Source organism: Coloeus monedula (genome assembly GCF_965178545.1).
Source record: "Coloeus monedula genome assembly, chromosome: 1".
NCBI lineage: Eukaryota > Metazoa > Chordata > Aves > Passeriformes > Corvidae > Coloeus > Coloeus monedula.
Genome location: NC_138781.1, coordinates 32,535,108 through 32,552,295, shown reverse-complemented (window position 1 = coordinate 32,552,295; position 17,188 = coordinate 32,535,108). Strand labels below are relative to the sequence as shown.

General features: G+C 44.7%; 2 protein-coding genes across 3 annotated transcripts; both read right to left on the bottom strand.

Moving 5' to 3' along the window:
• Positions 1-3,679: 3,679 nt before the first annotated feature.
• Positions 3,680-10,516, bottom strand: LOC309580634 (nucleoporin NUP42-like). The gene is made up of 7 exons (XM_082294753.1): positions 10,401-10,516; positions 8,787-9,042; positions 8,011-8,105; positions 7,615-7,691; positions 5,640-5,726; positions 4,455-4,539; positions 3,680-4,314 (listed from the first exon to the last, which is right to left on the bottom strand). Exons 1-7 carry the CDS (start codon positions 10,507-10,509, stop codon positions 3,698-3,700), a joined length of 1,326 nt encoding a protein of 441 aa, XP_082150879.1. The 5' UTR covers positions 10,510-10,516; the 3' UTR covers positions 3,680-3,697.
• Positions 10,517-11,116: 600 nt separating this feature from the next.
• On the bottom strand, positions 11,117-16,899 carry LOC309576695 (nucleoporin NUP42-like). Of its 2 annotated transcripts, none has more exons than XM_082288172.1 (5): positions 16,763-16,899; positions 15,809-15,880; positions 15,220-15,302; positions 14,035-14,119; positions 11,117-13,894 (listed from the first exon to the last, which is right to left on the bottom strand). In XM_082288172.1, the coding sequence occupies exons 1-5, from the start codon at positions 16,812-16,814 to the stop codon at positions 13,293-13,295; spliced, it is 894 nt and encodes a 297-aa protein (XP_082144298.1). In that variant the 5' UTR covers positions 16,815-16,899; the 3' UTR covers positions 11,117-13,292. The 2 variants fall into 2 exon arrangements, with proteins under 2 accessions (XP_082144298.1, XP_082144297.1); XM_082288171.1 differs by having other exon boundaries at positions 13,705-13,894; positions 15,220-15,306.
• Between the last annotated feature and the right edge of the window lie 289 nt (positions 16,900-17,188).

Below are 17,188 nucleotides of genomic sequence, written 5' to 3'. Positions count from 1 at the left end.
TTGTCAGCACCTTTCAACTCTACAGTTTGCTCCCACTCTCTGGACACTAGCAGTCCAGACTTTTCCTTCAGCTTACATTAGGCTTACGTTGGGTCAAATATAATTAGGTATCTACTTAAACTGTCTAAATACAATTTGTGGCTTTCTTCCTCCACTATTGCCCAGGTAAATATCTCTCTCTACCCTCTACATTAGGACATGGGAGGTGGACTAGAAACAAAAGCATTCACTCATAGATGTTTCTGATTAACCACTAACCCTAATCATGGTCACATAAACCTCTGAAATGCTTGTATCAAATGCTTTACTAAAAGCCGATTGATTTGTCTTTACAATCTCCTCAAATTATTTGTAATTGTCAACAAATTAAGTACCTTTGCTCACGGAGGTATGTTATTTCCTCAGTCTGCTAGCACATCCCTAGTGTTCTGCCACTTATCTGAGTGATATCACTTACCAGAACTGTAGCAAGTCCATTATCTGATTCCCTTACTGACCCATACAGCAAATTATCTGGACTCCCACTATGCTGCAGTAAGCTCACATTTCACAAATATTTTCTTACTTGTTTTCATAAGTTACTGCATTACATCCTCATTGATTTTCAACCACCCCTCATTTCAAGTCCTTTTAAAATAGATTTCCACCATCTCAGAGTTATCAATCTCACTTCAGTGTTCCTGTATTAATAGGCTTTTCATATTCCTTTCCCTCCCCAGGCACATTTATGAAAGCTCTTCTTTCCTTAGCCTTCTGGTCATTGTTAATTTATTGTTGTGGATGCCCTTGGCTTGTTCTCTGAGGCTTAAATCCAGTCAGCTGATTATTTGCAGTCCATCTTCCCTCATTCAGTGTAAGGCTACCATGCACATTGTAAAACTAAAGAGCACGTGGCTACTGTGATGTTTAATTTTTAAGACTTAATTGTAATGCTTTCTGATGTTCACAGGCTTTTTTTCCTTCTCAGCAGCTAAATCACATTTTGAGATCTGCCAGTGCTGCTACTATGGGAGGAAAAAGGGCGGAGAAAATTCCATTTGTTAGATGCTGGGTTGCTTCCTCAGCTGGGGCAGTGGAGAGTTTCTCTCCTGTATACAGCCAGTCTCAAGCACTGCTGTCTGGGGATTAATCCATGATCTCTTGAAAACCCAAACTTAATTCTTCAAATTAGTTGTTTGTACCACACTGCAGGAATTTCAGTGACTCATAAATCCTATTATTTCAAAGTAAGGGAAGTACTTGAAAACAGCACATGGAGCTTGAATGTTCCAGCCTGTTTCACAGACCAAGATTTTCTGCTAATCAGGACATTACACATCTTTGCTTGGACATTCACCTGATGTTTCCTGTTCTAAATCAAGATACAGTGAGTGACATCTGTGAGTTTGCTGCCACCCTATATGTGTTTTTATATGCCAGACCACAATATTATTACTTACTGGAGAGCAGCCATATACCAAAAAAACAGTTGCAAAAAGGAGAAGTTAAAAAAATGAAAGAATTGTAGCTAATCGAAGGTATTATTTAGTCTCCTTTGTGCTTGCAACCAACTTTGATATCAAGCATACCAAAAGCAGTAAAGGACAAACAGAAGAAAAATAAATACAGAGCAAATATTGGGATAGATTGCTTCAGTCTAACAAATTGTTGCCTATTTTCTGCAGTTTAGTGAGCCCCCTAGAGTAAAACTACTCCCTTCTCTTCTATCCTACCCTTATCCCTCCTGCAGCCAAACACACGGCTTGCCTTTTGCGAGGTAAGTCATGTCACACTGCTCCCTGCCATCTTTTCAGATGCTCAGAAGCTCATTTGTGAAAACACCAAATCCTAGTATCTCTGTAATTTCCAAAAAATTTTTCTTTTAAGGGTGAGGAGATGATCTAAAAAACCACATTTGAATAAATGTTTTTATTTCTTGTAATCTGAATTAGGAATACCTCACTTAATCTTTCTGTTTCTTAATGGCAGGGTGATCTAACACTTAAAAATTCCCTTCTTCCTCTAGGTCTCCATAGGTTAGAAGGATGTTTGAGAACATGTAGCTAATATTCTCTGGGTATGTGCAGGAGAATATTCCAATTTTCTTATGGCCTTACAACTCTTTTTTTTTTTTTTTTTAAAGCAAAATACTTCAGTTTAAAACAGCACATGCGTACTTTTAAGCCTGCAAAGTTCCTAGCAGCAACAGCCTGCTGAGATACGTACACCTGCAAGTTTCTGCTACATCTACACTGAGCACACACACTGAGGAACCTGGATCTCCAAGAAGGCTGCAGAGTGTCTATTACTGCAGCCCTAAGCCTTACTTAGGGTCTATCACCGTGTCCTGCAGCCGTAGGGAGGAGGAGAGAAGATCCAGCAGGCAGGAATTGTGCAGCAAGATTGATTCATTTATTATTTTACAAACTCTTTTTATAGATTTTTTTTTTTCATAGTCTAATTGGACAAGGATCAGCCACCCCTTGGGGGTGATCGGCTAAAATCCTAAAACATCCATTGTCAAAATATTTTCCTACTATACTATAAGCAAGACCTTTCAAGGTTGCAGGTGTTTGGTTGTTTACAGAACTCGGCTACCTCTTCTGTGAGAGAGAAAAGTCTCTCATGGGCTTAGAAAATAGCAAGAAAATCCTTGCTAGCAGCATTTTTGTATCCACAAGTGTCTGCCCCCAGCCCACCATTCTAGATGTTGTTCAGTCATTCCCACTGTTTAGCAAGCCAGTATCTGATGGACCTGTGGTCGGATACATGACACTAGTGAAGTTTTACGTAGGACCACGAAAACTGAAATGTTTTCTGCAAGTGTTAAAGAAACCATTGATTTAGTTATGTGTATCCTGGAGCAAACTTTTGCTTTCCTCTTACAGATGAGGTTTGACAATTTTAGACTACTGAGGGGAGGGCCTGGTCAAGAGCAAATGTTCTCCTTCCCTGAGTCTAGGACATCCTCAGAAGATTCCTGACTCCTGCTTTAGAGCCTCTTGGCAACAAAACTGAAACCTTAACATCTTGACTTCAGGAGGGGTAATGTTAATATATGCACCCATCAAGTTTTGAGAACCAGACAACAAAATGCCTTCAGTTCACAGAAAGGCAGTTTTGCTACTGCTTGCAAAGTTGCACCTAGGAGGCATCAAAATAACAACCCACAAGCTCCTTCTGCAGGACGAACACTTTCAGGGCTGTCCTCTCCCAATGATGTGACATTCCTGCAGGTTTAGTGACCTCAGGCAAAACTACTAAAAACAGCTGAATTGTGGCAACTGGCACTGGCTCCCAGAGGACAGAAGGGTGTAGTGTGGCACAGACCACACAGGAGCCATCCCTCTCTCTCAACGCACAATCCTCCAGTGCTGCACAACCCCTCAAAAAGGCAGAAGACAAGGCTGTCCAAGAAGCAGTCTTGTACTGCATCTGTCTTTCTAGGGTTCCATTCACAGCAGGCTGTGAATACTTGACTGAAGCACTGTTTCTTTTGACCCAACCATGTCATATACAGTGTTTCCCCAGAATTTCACAGGACAGCAAATAGAAGGTAATGTTCCATTTGAGTTTCAACAGTTCATTGCTCAGATGTAAAAAGTCTGTTCCAAAACAAATTATAAAATATAATATCCACATATTTATACCTGTACATTTATTCCTGCAGGAAACTTGAGAGATGAAACAAAACTTAAAAGAAGCATTTTATTTCACTTCAAAACATGTTACTTCTGAACAAACTTAAAAGGTCAAAAGCATTTAAAAGTTCTAATGGTGGTGGCTTAAGAGGAATCTTTCCAATTGTGAACTCCTTTGCTTCAAACTGTTGCCACTCTTCAGCTGATAATTCGCTCTTGGGTGTGAATAACTTCTCTGAGGCAGGGCTAGAGTTGGTGGCTGCAGCAGAGGCTGAGGTGACAGGATGTCCAGGGGCACTGGCACTCTGTCCAAACAAAGCAGCGCTCGAAGGCGAGGCAGAAGTGGCTACGGCGGCACTAAAGGCTCCAAAGGCTGGGAGCGGAGTGGTGCTTGCAGAGTTCACAGCAGAAGCACTGCCAAAGCCTGAGAAGCCAGAAGTCCCAAAGCCCCCAGCTGTGGCAGCTGTTTTAAAGGAGAAGGAGGCTGCAGATGGAGCGGCCGGGCTACCAAACCCAAGGGATTGGGGTGCGCTAGGAGAGGACGTCGCCCCAAATGCAGGAGGATTTCCAGCAGCAGAAGAGCTCCCAGCAGCAGGGCTGCTCCCAGATGATGCTGAACTGACGAGGCTGGAACTGGTTTTAAAGGAGAAGCTGCTGGCACTGGTACTGCTGCTGCTGCTGCTCACAGGAAAGCCTGCAAGTAGAGAATTTATGACAAATACAAGAATGGGTACCCCCAGGGATACTAAACCACTGCTGCATTTCAAAGATGCGGCAGCAGCAGCAAACTACAGAAAATGCTTCAATGTTTTGGTTCTTAGGACAGGAACTTACTTGACAGCCCAAAGCTTGAGGTTTGCTGTCCCCCCATTCCAAAGGCAGGCGCTGCTTGAGTGCCCATGGTCTTGAAAGCAGAGAGCTGAAAAGATTCCAGAGGCATACATGAAAACTAGATTCCAAAACAGAGAACTCTCTCTCAGTAACTATTTGAAACAAAAATAGAGCTGCCCAGTCCTATTGAATCCAACTCAGACCATGCTGGACAGTCATCACTCCTCACAGCTGCATGCTCTTGCAGTGCTTTAAGTGCTCCAAGGCCATACACACTCTTCTCTGTGAAACCCTCCAGAAATGCAAATCTGTTACAATTGATCAGTTGCTGCCTGTCAGTCAATGACCTGCTCAGCCCTGGGAGCTCTCATTCTCACCTCTTACTCTTCCATTTTGTGCTCTGTGACTGTATTTAGGGCACAGCTCTGACTCACTCTGTTGTCTCTCCTCAGCACATCCCATCTCCTGTGGTAAAGCCCAAATCCTGCTTGCCCACCTTCAGCATGGAACAGACCAAGGGCTGGGATCATATTACTCAACCTTTTCTGCACTTCATGCAGACTGCACTCAAATAAAGCCACTTCCTCTGTCTCCCTGATTGTTTCCTATGGGCTTTAACTCAAGCATTTGCTTCTGAAAAAACATCTCCATTCACAAGTGTTTGTCACCTTCCCAGGACCAATGCCTCTTTCTATCTTCAAATGTTATCCAAAGGGCTTCTCTCCCACCTATCTCTCAATTCTGGCATTAGCCAAATGCTCCATTTATCCTAAGGTGGCCTGGAGGGCAATTCTGGTCCGGTCTGCTGATTCTCTCTCGGAAGAGTCTGTATCAGCACATGGGAAAAAAGGTGGGGTGGGGATTGGCCTCTTCCTGGTCACCTACACGACCAGATCAGCTCTGGTTGCTTTGGTGTGGCTTGCACTGAGAGTATTCCAAAGCTGCGATCCAGCTGCTGCCTTGCTAACATGGAAGCACCCCTACACACTTTTTTCCTCAGTTAACTGAAGGGGGTTTATGATACCCATGGCAATTTCTGATTTCAGGACTCCAGAGAACATGCCCAGGTGGCACATCACAGCTGCCACATCTCCGAAGTCTTTGTAACCATAATTAACATCTGTGTAAATTACTTCATTAAAAAATGACATCAGGCACAGAGACATGTTGCTATTTGTGAGCACTTACCAAGGCTGCTTTTGTTGATGCATTTAAAGCTTTCAACTGAAGTAGCCGATTTTTCCATTGTAGTGCTAACTTTTGGACAGCATCTATCTGAAAAAGGGTAAAGAAAAGCATGCTTTTATTACTGAACACTTAAAAACAAAAGAGTCATCTGACAACTGAATGGAAAAAAGATATCTAGAATTAGAAATGTCATTGACCCATGGAGCTATTTTCTTTCCTGAAACTTCAACGTGAGAGGCTGATGTCTTTAGTTTTTAAGAGTTTAAAGGACTATTGTCCTTAAATCAATCCTTTTACTTTACATAGGGGTAATATTAAAACAAGTTCTGGGGCTTTTCAAATCCACATTCTATTTTTTCTCTGAATTAGGTGCTTGGGGAAAAAAAATGATGCAAGACAAGATATGTAAGTTTTAAACATATGAGAACAGACTCTTCAATCTGGCCTTTCCACTTATGGACTCAGTCACTAAGCTGTAGTCCAAAGATTTACCTCAGCTTCTTCCACATTTTCAGAAAAAAAAATACCCTCTTTCAAAACACTGTAATTCTGAACAGTTCAATAGAATCATCCTAAAATAGTTAGTTTTGATGAAATTAACTTCCTTAATTTAAATCAACCCCCTTTGCGTGATCCATCAGAAAACTGCACAGAATAGTGCAGCAATAAATGCTATCTTTGTATTGATAACTGTGATTTAGTTTTAAGCAAAAAACTACAAAGTCTTCAAACAACCTTTCAGGAATTTCCAACCTGAATTTCCTACATTTACACTGAAGTTTAGCAACACATCTAATTTGATGCCTGGCCTAATTGAATTTTCCTTAAAACATAAACAAATAAAACACTTAGTGTCACAAATGCCTGTAAAAATGGAATGAGTAATCTTTTTGTAGACAAACTCCTTAGTTTTTCAAAAGAGTATTACATCACAAACATCAATAATTCTTTTGTGTCTAGTCACATGCCGGAAGATCATGTTGCTTGGTATCTGCTCTTATACAACAAACTGGAAAATTCAGATTTTGACCCAGTTTAAGAATACAAACATGGAAAAGACATGCTGTACTTTAACATTTTGTAAGAGAACTGTATCATAGAGTTATCATCTATACACTGAGAGGAAAACTTGCATTTACTGCTCTCAGACTTGCACTTAATGCTTTGATGAGATCACAGTTTATTTATTTTAATAGCCATGTATAGCATACTGTTTATTGTTTGTTATTTATTATTATTTGGGTTTATTATTTTAATTGAAGTTTAAAAAAAATTATGTATCTCCTGTCTCTAAAAATGCAGTTCTGGTAAATCTAAACATATGAAGCAAGAGTGGTGACAAGAGCAATTACTTCTGTAACATAAAACCAAGAAGAAGAGGGAAGAGTGCAGTGTAGTTTCAATTAATTTGTACTTGCATCTATCCAACAGCCTAATTTCCTTCCTGGCACAACATTGAACTCTGCAACTTCCTCGATATTGACAGGACTACAAGGAAGGAATGATACATATACATTGAAAGATGTTTTATATAAAAACATATGCCTTACTTCCAAATGAGTATATCCCTATCTATTTCTAGAAAAGAAGTATCAGCTATTTTCATCATTATTCCCTGCAACAAAGATATGTAAAAGAACAAGGTCAAATGAACTTGCCCAGTCTTCTATTCAAAGCACCAAATAATGACCTATACCAATCAAACTGACTAAGAGCATATGAGGCATTCAACTGTTGAGACAGGATTCAAGTAACTTCTACAAATAACACACAGGAGTGGGGACAAGATTAAGTCAAGAAGTGTCTAGCAGCTATTTTTGCATTTGCTTGGATGCACCACAGTTGAAAAATATTTTGGCATTCTGATCATCTCCTAGAGTTGGGAGATAAATGAATCAAGAGCTGCCACCTGAAGAACAGTAACAAGTCCTGTCCCAAGAGTGTCCCCACCAGCCAGCATTTTTTAAATACTTACATAATTCCCAATGATATTGTTTGCTCTGCTGTCATAATACTCCAGACGCAGTTCTTCTGGCGAGACATCTGAAAAGCCTGCAAGGGCAGGAATAGTCAAAAACCTCCAAGAAAACAGATTCATACTTCCAACTGCCCTCTACAGTTACAAAGACATGGACCTTGATACATTGTCTGTCTTAAGAGAGTTATAGTCAGAGACAAAAAAAAAGATTCATTACAAAATGTCAGAGGTGTGAACGTACAAAATGAATTTGCCATCATCTAATATTCCTTTCTGTTGTATCACAAGGTAAATCATCACCTTGCAAAGCGTTATACAGAGGTACAACAGTGTGGGAAAGTCACAGAAACATCCTAAAGAGCTGCAATAGACAACACTGAAAACATTACCTACCTGAGACATTCAGCTTTTCTTTCATTGGTGAGTAACATGAAAATATCCACTGTCCAGAAGATTCCCAAATTTCCATGTCTTTCACTACACATTCACTAACAAACAAAGTAACATCACAGATGAAGGTGAAATTACATGGTCAAAACAAAACCACCAGTAACAATTGCCTGGTTTGAACCCAAATTCAGAGTCAAAAACCTGCTACCATGAAAACCAACTGTTTTCTTAATGTAATATTAAAAACAGTAATGGAAAGTGTTTCCAAAACCTTGCTTCTCTGGGAAATCACACTGTCTGCTGGTTCTCAGTACCTGCCCTGCAGCTGCTGGTCACTCTGAACTGACTGAACATACACCTCTCTCTGTGAAACCAGGTTTCAATAGCTTTGCTGTTGGCAGAAAAATTTGTTGTCTCAAGTGTCAGAGAAACCAAGTAAAATCATTCATTTTCTTAAAGGGGCTCTGACTTCTTATTTTCAAGCACTGAGATCTGTTTCCTTCCTTATCCTCCTGCCCACAACTTAAATACCACACCATCTTACTAATCTTACTTAACATCACAGCTGTCTATCCGCCCAGCCCAGGTCCCAAACAAGAATCACATCCTCCCCATGCCAGCATCGTTCCAGAGAACCAAATGAAGTCATGCTCTCTATGTTTCTTCTTGTGTCCCAGCTTCCCCCTCACAATCCTGTCCTCTGCATTATCTCTAGGAAGTCAGTAAGCTTTCAACCTGCTCATTCCAAAAGCTTTCAGTGAGACAGGACTATAACTTACAGAAGTCTCTCCTCTTCATCTTTAGAGCCATCAGCAACACTTTGACTGCTGGCTAATGCAGAGAACCTGTTCTGTGAAAAGTCTGTATTTCTGCTGCTGCTGCCGCCTGACGATCCAAAGTCAGGGGAGCCAAAGAATCCTCTTCCGTGATCTCTGCTGCCACCCCATGTATCAGACTTGAAGGAAGATGGCTGGATAACATTACTGTATCTCTGGTTAGAGGTACCCCATCCTCCTCCTCCTCTTCCGCTAGTAACTTCCAATCAAAAAAAACAAACAAACAAGCAAACAACAGAAATTTTTAATCATTAAGATATGAATCAACATCAACAAAAACTGCAAGTATAATTAGTTTTACAGTGGCAATAAGAAGTTTGAAATGAAAATGTAGATTTTCCTAATGAGTTCTCATTATTTAGTCAGCTTAAGCTAGTGAGTCACCCAGGGTAGTTCTCAAGTCCTACTTCTCAAAAGGAACCGTTTGGATTGGAAGGCGCCTTTAAAAGTCATCTAGTCCGATCTCCCCCCTTATGCCTTAATGAGCAGAGAGACACCTTCAGCTAGATCACCGTGCCAACAACAATTTGTGGCACTGCAGAAAGACACTGGCTCAGTTTTGCTTAGGTTGTTTCATGAACTACCCCAGCAGAAAAAAAATTAAATTTAATGCACCATAAATTTATGTTAGGGGCTCCTGCATCCGTAGTTACAGCAGGGGCTCTGCTCCAGCACAGGGAGCTCCTGACTTTCGTTTTGAGACTTTGGACACACCTGTGCGTGTTGTTACACGCAAACCCCGACCCTCTTTCCCACAGGAATAATGACAAGCAGCTGCAGTGAGTTCCTGCCGTGCCGTCACTGCAGCCTTCAGCTCCCTGTCATGCCCCTTTCCTTCCTAAAGGTCCCAAACACCCAGAGCTGATGAGAATGCAAACAGCCTTCACTGGGTACAACACTCAGCTGCTCGCTGCTCATGAGAACAGTCCTCCGAGTCGCTTTCCCACTGCCTTGTGGCACATCCCGCAGTCACAGAATCACAGGATCAATTATGCTGGAAAAGACCTCTGAGACCACCAGTTCAACTATGACCAAATACCACCCTGTCAAGTAGACCACGGCACCAAGTGCCACATCCAGTCTTTCCTTAAACAACCCCTACGGACAGTGACTCCACCACCTCCCTGGGCAGTCCATTCCAATGCTTCGTCACCCTGTCTGTGAATGCCCAACCCAAACCTCCCCTGGTGCAGCTAAAGGCTGTGTCCCCTCCTCCTGCCACTGGCTGCCTGGGAGAGGAGGCCAAGCCCCACCAGGTCGCAGCCTCCTTTTAGGCACTTGCAGAGAGCGATAAGGGCTCCCTCGAGTCTCCTTTTCTCCAGGCTACATACCCCCAGCTCCCCCAGGCGCTCCTCACAGCACCTGTGCTCCAGACCCTTCGCCAGAGCTCAACTCCGCGAGTGCCGAACCAGAGGCTGCTGCCGACAGCCCCGGCCGAGACCTGCCCGGCCCGCTCTGCTCCGGAGCTCCTGCCGGCAGCGGCCGCACCGAGCGCCCGGGACGGGCAGCCCCGCGTCCGAGCAGCCCGCCCGCCCCTCCCCGGTGCGGTGTGGGTACCGTGGGCCGGGGGTGCCCCGGGGCGGCCGGAGCCGCCGCGGGGGTGCTCGTTCCAGCAGCGGTCCCCGAAGCGGCAGTAGCCCCGCAGGAAGAACTGGCAGACGCCCATGGCCGCCCCGCCGTCGCGCGGCTCTGACGTCCCGGGCGTGCGCCGGGCGGGCCGCGGGGCCCGCGGGTGGGGTCGTCAGTCCCGGAGGAGAGCGGGCGGGAACCACGGTCCGCCACCGAGGAGCGAGACGTAACGCCAGTGACACATAAATCCAGTCAAACCAGGGGATAACACAGTAACAAGCTGCTGATAAAGCCAAATACGGCTTTGATTTGTGCTGTACAAAGCTTCAGCCGCTGACACAGTGAAATACCCGCCCCTCGGCTGTAACCGCCGCTTACTCACTTCAGCCCCTCCACACAGCCTGTGTGGTAAAACACTTGGGTTCTTTATCTTTAGGGGGAGACTAAGGAATGTATAGCCCATAGCTACAGAATCATCAGGGTTGGAAGGGATCTTTAGGATCATCCCGTCCAACCACCAACCCATCACTACCACTGTAGTCCATAAACCACTAAACCACATCAGCCAGCACCAGACCGAGGTGCCTCTTACACACCCCTAGGGATGGTGATGTTGTCTGAAAAAATCGGATTCCCTACCCAGTGACAAGCCAATAATTGCACATTTGAAAGACTGTTTATTTCAGAGTTGCACAAGCCTGGGTGCTAGATGGTATTGCACAAATTGAGCACACCACCTATCAAAACTTTTTGGTGTTTATACATTTTAGCAAACAAAGGAATTCATGCTCATTGGCTAGAAGTTACTTAGCTCTCTTATTAATTAGCATTCTATTTTCTATTAGCTAATTATTCTCTTGCTTCTTATGCCAGTTAGTCTGCATGCTCAGTCTTTCTCTTCTTGTGGGTCCATGGGTTTCTTGGGTTGGTGGTCCATGAGCCAGTGGTGGCAGATCTCCCCCTGATGGAATTACCTTTCACCCAGTCGGAGCTGGTTTCAGCACAGTTGCCAAGTTGTCTTTATTAATTTCTTCCTTATCTTGGGAGTTGTGCCAAATGTCCTAGTGGCCTGTAAATTCTGCATTCTTTGTATCCACTATCAGTGGCACGTTCTTCTTCCCAAGCTTTGTTAACCTCCCCTAGGTCTGAGATCACTGAAACATGTCCAGCTCTGAACTGTAACAAGGCAATTCTACCTCCAAATAACTTGTTTTTCTAACACATGAACGTCATTTAGAGCTTGCTAGCTGCTATCTGATTCAGGGATTAAATCTCCCTTCTTGTTGATTAGGCTTGAAAGTATTTAAAGATAAATCATTAAAAAACATCCTTTCTTAAGAAAATTTTACATATTCCACATACTGCAACAGTGACTCCACCACCTCCCTGGGCAACCTATTCCAATGCCTGACCACCCTAACAGTGAAAAACTTTTTTCTAATATCTAGTCTGAATCTCCTCTGTCTCAGGTTAAGGCCATTTTCTCTAGTCCTGTCACTGTACGTACAGTACAGATTCAGATTGTTTTGTTTATATGGGAGATGTTGACCTGTGGCTGTTTGAAGTGTTTGTTACAGCCGTGTAACAAAGATCTCTGTGCACCAGTCACAGCATCACCAGCTGGGCAAGGGAGGGGATTGTCCTGCTCTGCTCTGCACTGGGGCAGCCTCACCTCGAGTGTTGGGGGCAGTTTTGAGCACCTCCATATAAGGATATAAAGCTGTTAGAGAGCATCCAAAGGAGGGCAACAAAGATCACGAAGGGCCTTGAGGGGAAGCTGTATGAGGAGCAGCGGAAGGCACTTGGTCTGTTCAGCCTGGAGCAGGTGAGACTGAGTTGTAGTCTGCAGCCTCCTCACAACAGGAACTGGAGGGGCAGACACTGATCTCTTCTCACTGGTGACCAGTGACAGAAGTAAGGAAATGGCCTGACATTGTGTCAGGGAAGGTTTAGGTTTAGGTATCAGGAAAAGGTTCTTCACCCAGAGGGTGGTTGGGCACTGGAACAGGCTCCCCAGGGAAGTGGTCACAGCACCAATCTGATAGAACTCAAGAAGTGTTTGGACAACACTCTCAGGCACATGGTGTGACTCTTGGGGATGGTGCTGTGCAGGACCAGGAGCTGGACTTCGATGATCCTTGTGGGTCCCTTCCAACTCCAGATATTCTATGATCTCTACTCTGTGTGTGAATCTGCTTCTTGCACCCAGTAGAATCCACATTTGGGAGTTCTGGGGATCCAGGTCCAAAAGCCTTGACAAGATCATCTTGCTTCCTCTGACAATGAAGAATTGGATGAGACAGGACTGCAGCATGTACTGACCAACTGATCGCAGACTCCATCAAATCCTCTTCAGTACCAAAGTGGCGAGCAACTCGGAGATGCAATGCTCCAGAGAGACTCAAGTAAGTGCAAAAAGATGAACAGAATTCTTGGATTGGTAGGTGCAGAGATCATCTAGTTTCAATAAAGCTGGGGAATAAAACAACAGATTTTTGATAGACAGTGAAGGCACACATTCAGTAGTAACTATTTGTAAGGGTCCACTAATAAAGTTACAATACCAGTCGTTGGGGCAGTGAGGGAAAAAAGCTTTTGTGGCCAGTCCTTCAACATATGGAGTGTACATTCGGAGATAAACTGATCCAAGAGTAGGTTTTAAATACCTGACAGAAACATTCCTTCTTTTGACACTGTATTTTTCATACAGTTTTTGCACAGAATTTCACAGGACAGCATATAGAAGGAAATGTTCCATTTGAGTTTCAACAGTTCATCTCTCAGATGGAAGTCCAACCCAAAATAACATGCGAAAGTTTATACTTGCAGATTTATTTCTGCAGAAGAGAACTGAGAGAGGAAATAAAAATTAACAGCATTTCAGAATAAATTTAGAAGGTCAAAAGCATTTAAAAGTTCTAATGGTGGTGGCTTAAGAAGAATCTTTCCAATTGTGAACTCCTTTGCTTCAAACTGTTGCCACTCTTCAGCTGATAATTCGCTCTTGGGTGTGAATAACTTCTCTGAGGCAGGGCTAGAGTTGGTGGCTGCAGCAGAGGCTGAGGTGACAGGATGTCCAGGGGCACTGGCACTCTGTCCAAACAAAGCAGCGCTCGAAGGCGAGGCAGAAGTGGCTACGGCGGCACTAAAGGCTCCAAAGGCTGGGAGCGGAGTGGTGCTTGCAGAGTTCACAGCAGAAGCACTGCCAAAGCCTGAGAAGCCAGAAGTCCCAAAGCCCCCAGCTGTGGCAGCTGTTTTAAAGGAGAAGGAGGCTGCAGATGGAGCGGCCGGGCTACCAAACCCAAGGGATTGGGGTGCGCTAGGAGAGGACGTCGCCCCAAATGCAGGAGGATTTCCAGCAGCAGAAGAGCTCCCAGCAGCAGGGCTGCTCCCAGATGATGCTGAACTGACGAGGCTGGAACTGGTTTTAAAGGAGAAGCTGCTGGCACTGGTACTGCTGCTGCTGCTGCTCACAGGAAAGCCTGCAAGTAGAGAATTTATGACAAATACAAGAATGGGTACCCCCAGGGATACTAAACCACTGCTGCATTTCAAAGATGCGGCAGCAGCAGCAAACTACAGAAAATGCTTCAATGTTTTGGTTCTTAGGACAGGAACTTACTTGACAGCCCAAAGCTTGAGGTTTGCTGTCCCCCCATTCCAAAGGCAGGCGCTGCTTGAGTGCCCATGGTCTTGAAAGCAGAGAGCTGAAAAGATTCCAGAGGCATACATGAAAACTAGATTCCAAAACAGAGAACTCTCTCTCAGTAACTATTTGAAACAAAAATAGAGCTGCCCAGTCCTATTGAATCCAACTCAGACCATGCTGGACAGTCATCACTCCTCACAGCTGCATGCTCTTGCAGTGCTTTAAGTGCTCCAAGGCCATACACACTCTTCTCTGTGAAACCCTCCAGAAATGCAAATCTGTTACAATTGATCAGTTGCTGCCTGTCAGTCAATGACCTGCTCAGCCCTGGGAGCTCTCATTCTCACCTCTTACTCTTCCATTTTGTGCTCTGTGACTGTATTTAGGGCACAGCTCTGACTCACTCTGTTGTCTCTCCTCAGTACATCCCATCTCCTGTGGTAAAGCCCAAATCCTGCTTGCCCACCTTCAGCAGGGAACAGACCAAGGGCTGGGATCATATTACTCAACCTTTTCTGCACTTCATGCAGACTGCACTCAAATAAAGCCACTTCCTCTGTCTCCCTGATTGTTTCCTATGGGCTTTAACTCAAGCATTTGCTTCTGAAAAAACATCTCCATTCACAAGTGTTTGTCACCTTCCCAGGACCAATGCCTCTTTCTATCTTCAAATGTTATCCAAAGGGCTTCTCTCCCACCTATCTCTCAATTCTGGCATTAGCCAAATGCTCCATTTATCCTAAGGTGGCCTGGAGGGCAATTCTGGTCCGGTCTGCTGATTCTCTCTCGGAAGAGTCTGTATCAGCACATGGGAAAAAAGGTGGGGTGGGGATTGGCCTCTTCCTGGTCACCTACACGACCAGATCAGCTCTGGTTGCTTTGGTGTGGCTTGCACTGAGAGTATTCCAAAGCTGCGATCCAGCTGCTGCCTTGCTAACATGGAAGCACCCCTACACACTTTTTTCCTCAGTTAACTGAAGGGGGTTTATGATACCCATGGCAATTTCTGATTTCAGGACTCCAGAGAACATGCCCAGGTGGCACATCACAGCTGCCACATCTCCGAAGTCTTTGTAACCATAATTAACATCTGTGTAAATTACTTCATTAAAAAATGACATCAGGCACAGAGACATGTTGCTATTTGTGAGCACTTACCAAGGCTGCTTTTGTTGATGCATTTAAAGCTTTCAACTGAAGTAGCCGATTTTTCCATTGTAGTGCTAACTTTTGGACAGCATCTATCTAAAATGAGAGCGAAAAAAGCGTATTTTTATTATTGGGGAAGACTTTAAAAAAAAAGAAAAAAAAAAAAAAGAAGAGTGGTCTGTCAACTGAACCAAAAGAAGATATTTAGAATTAGAAAAGGCACTTCACTAAACCGACAGAGGAATTTTGCTTTCCTTCCACTTCAAGGTGAAAAGATGAAATTTTTGTTATTGATAAAAGATTCCTTTAAATACTCTTACTACTGCCCTTATATGATGTTTTTATGTCTTTACATAAAGACCAAGATCAGACAGTTTGAGCCAGAGATCTTGGGCAAAAGCATGATTTTACAGTAGGCCATATAGACCAGATGCGATTTTGGCATTCTCTTTGGTGCACAGAAATTGAAGGGTATTTTGGCATTTTGATCATCTCCTAGAGCTAGGAGATAAATGAATCAAGAGTTGCCACCTGAAGATTGGTAACAAGTCTTATCCCAAAGACTGTCCCCATCAGTCAGCATTTTTGAACCACTTACACAATTCCCAATTATATTGTTTGCTGTCACAGTACTCCAGATGCAGTTCTTCTGGAGAGACATCTGACAAGCCTGCAAGGACAGGAATAGTCAAAAACCTCCAAGAGAACAGATTCATAGATTCATACTTCCAACCGCCCTCTATACAAAGTTACAAAGACATGGACCTTGGTACATTGTCCTAAAACAGTTACAGTCGGAGATGCAAAGGATTCATTACAGAACTTCAGAGGTGTAAATACCCCAAATGAATTGGCAAATGCCACCTCTCTTTGAGCAGGAATAATGACAAGTAACTACAGCCCTCGGCTTCCCGTCTAGTCCCTCGCCTTCCCCAAGCTCCCGAATACCCAAGCCGGCGAGAATGGAAACAGCCTTCACCACCACAACACTCAGCTGCTCGCACGTTGCTCCTGGCAGCAAAGATCCCCGAGCTGCTTTCCCACGGCCTCATGGCCCATCCCGCAGTCCCTTCGCCCGAGCGCAACCCTGCGAGTGCCGAACCAGAGGCTGCCGCCGACAGCCCCGGCCGAGACCCGCTCTGCTCCGGAGCTCCTGCCGGCAGCGGCCGGGACGGGCACCGGGCCGGGTCCGGGAGCCGCCCGCCCACCGCGCTCGGGGCACCGTGGGCCGGGGGTGCGCGTAGCCGGGCTGCGGGGATGCCCCTTGCGGCGCCTGGCCCCGGGGCGGCCGTAGCCCCGCAGGAGCCGAAGGACGAGGGCGTCCGGCCCGCGCTGCAGCCGCCCAGGCGCCCCGGGGACGATTCACCCGTCAGAACAACAGGGCGCCGCGGGTTAAAAAGCGGGTGCAAAACATAAATGAGCCGGCCCACTCTGGAAAGCGCACAGTTCCCTCCAGGATTCCAGCAGTTCGGAATCAAGGACACGTTTCGTGGCTAGGAGAAGTGAGAAGGCAAGGGAGAACAGAAAAAAAAGTCGCACGCCCTTCACTTACTGCTGAATAAAGAACGGAGTTGCAGGAACCACAATGGAGGCCGTGAGTGCATCTAGTCCTGTCTGTACAGGCAGAGTTGTCAGGGTAAGGAAGGAAACGAGGAGCAAGTCTACAAAGCAGCACTGACTTTAAAAACCAGGATTTACACTACGTAGGAGATGCTGAAGGAACTTCAGAACTAAAACAGACTAAACATCCACAGCACCAGCGAGGTAGAGGCAGGCAAGCACCAACTTCTGAAGTTAACTCACTAGTTTCATAGAAACAGACCTGAAAAAATCAGCAAGTTAGAGGAGAGGTGACAAAACTATGATGAAGCTATGAATAAACCAGCATGGGAGCAGGACAGACATGATTTGTATCGTTTTCCAGAACTGGGAAGAGGTACATGATGCCGATGACACCCAGAGCTTGAGAGGCTGGATG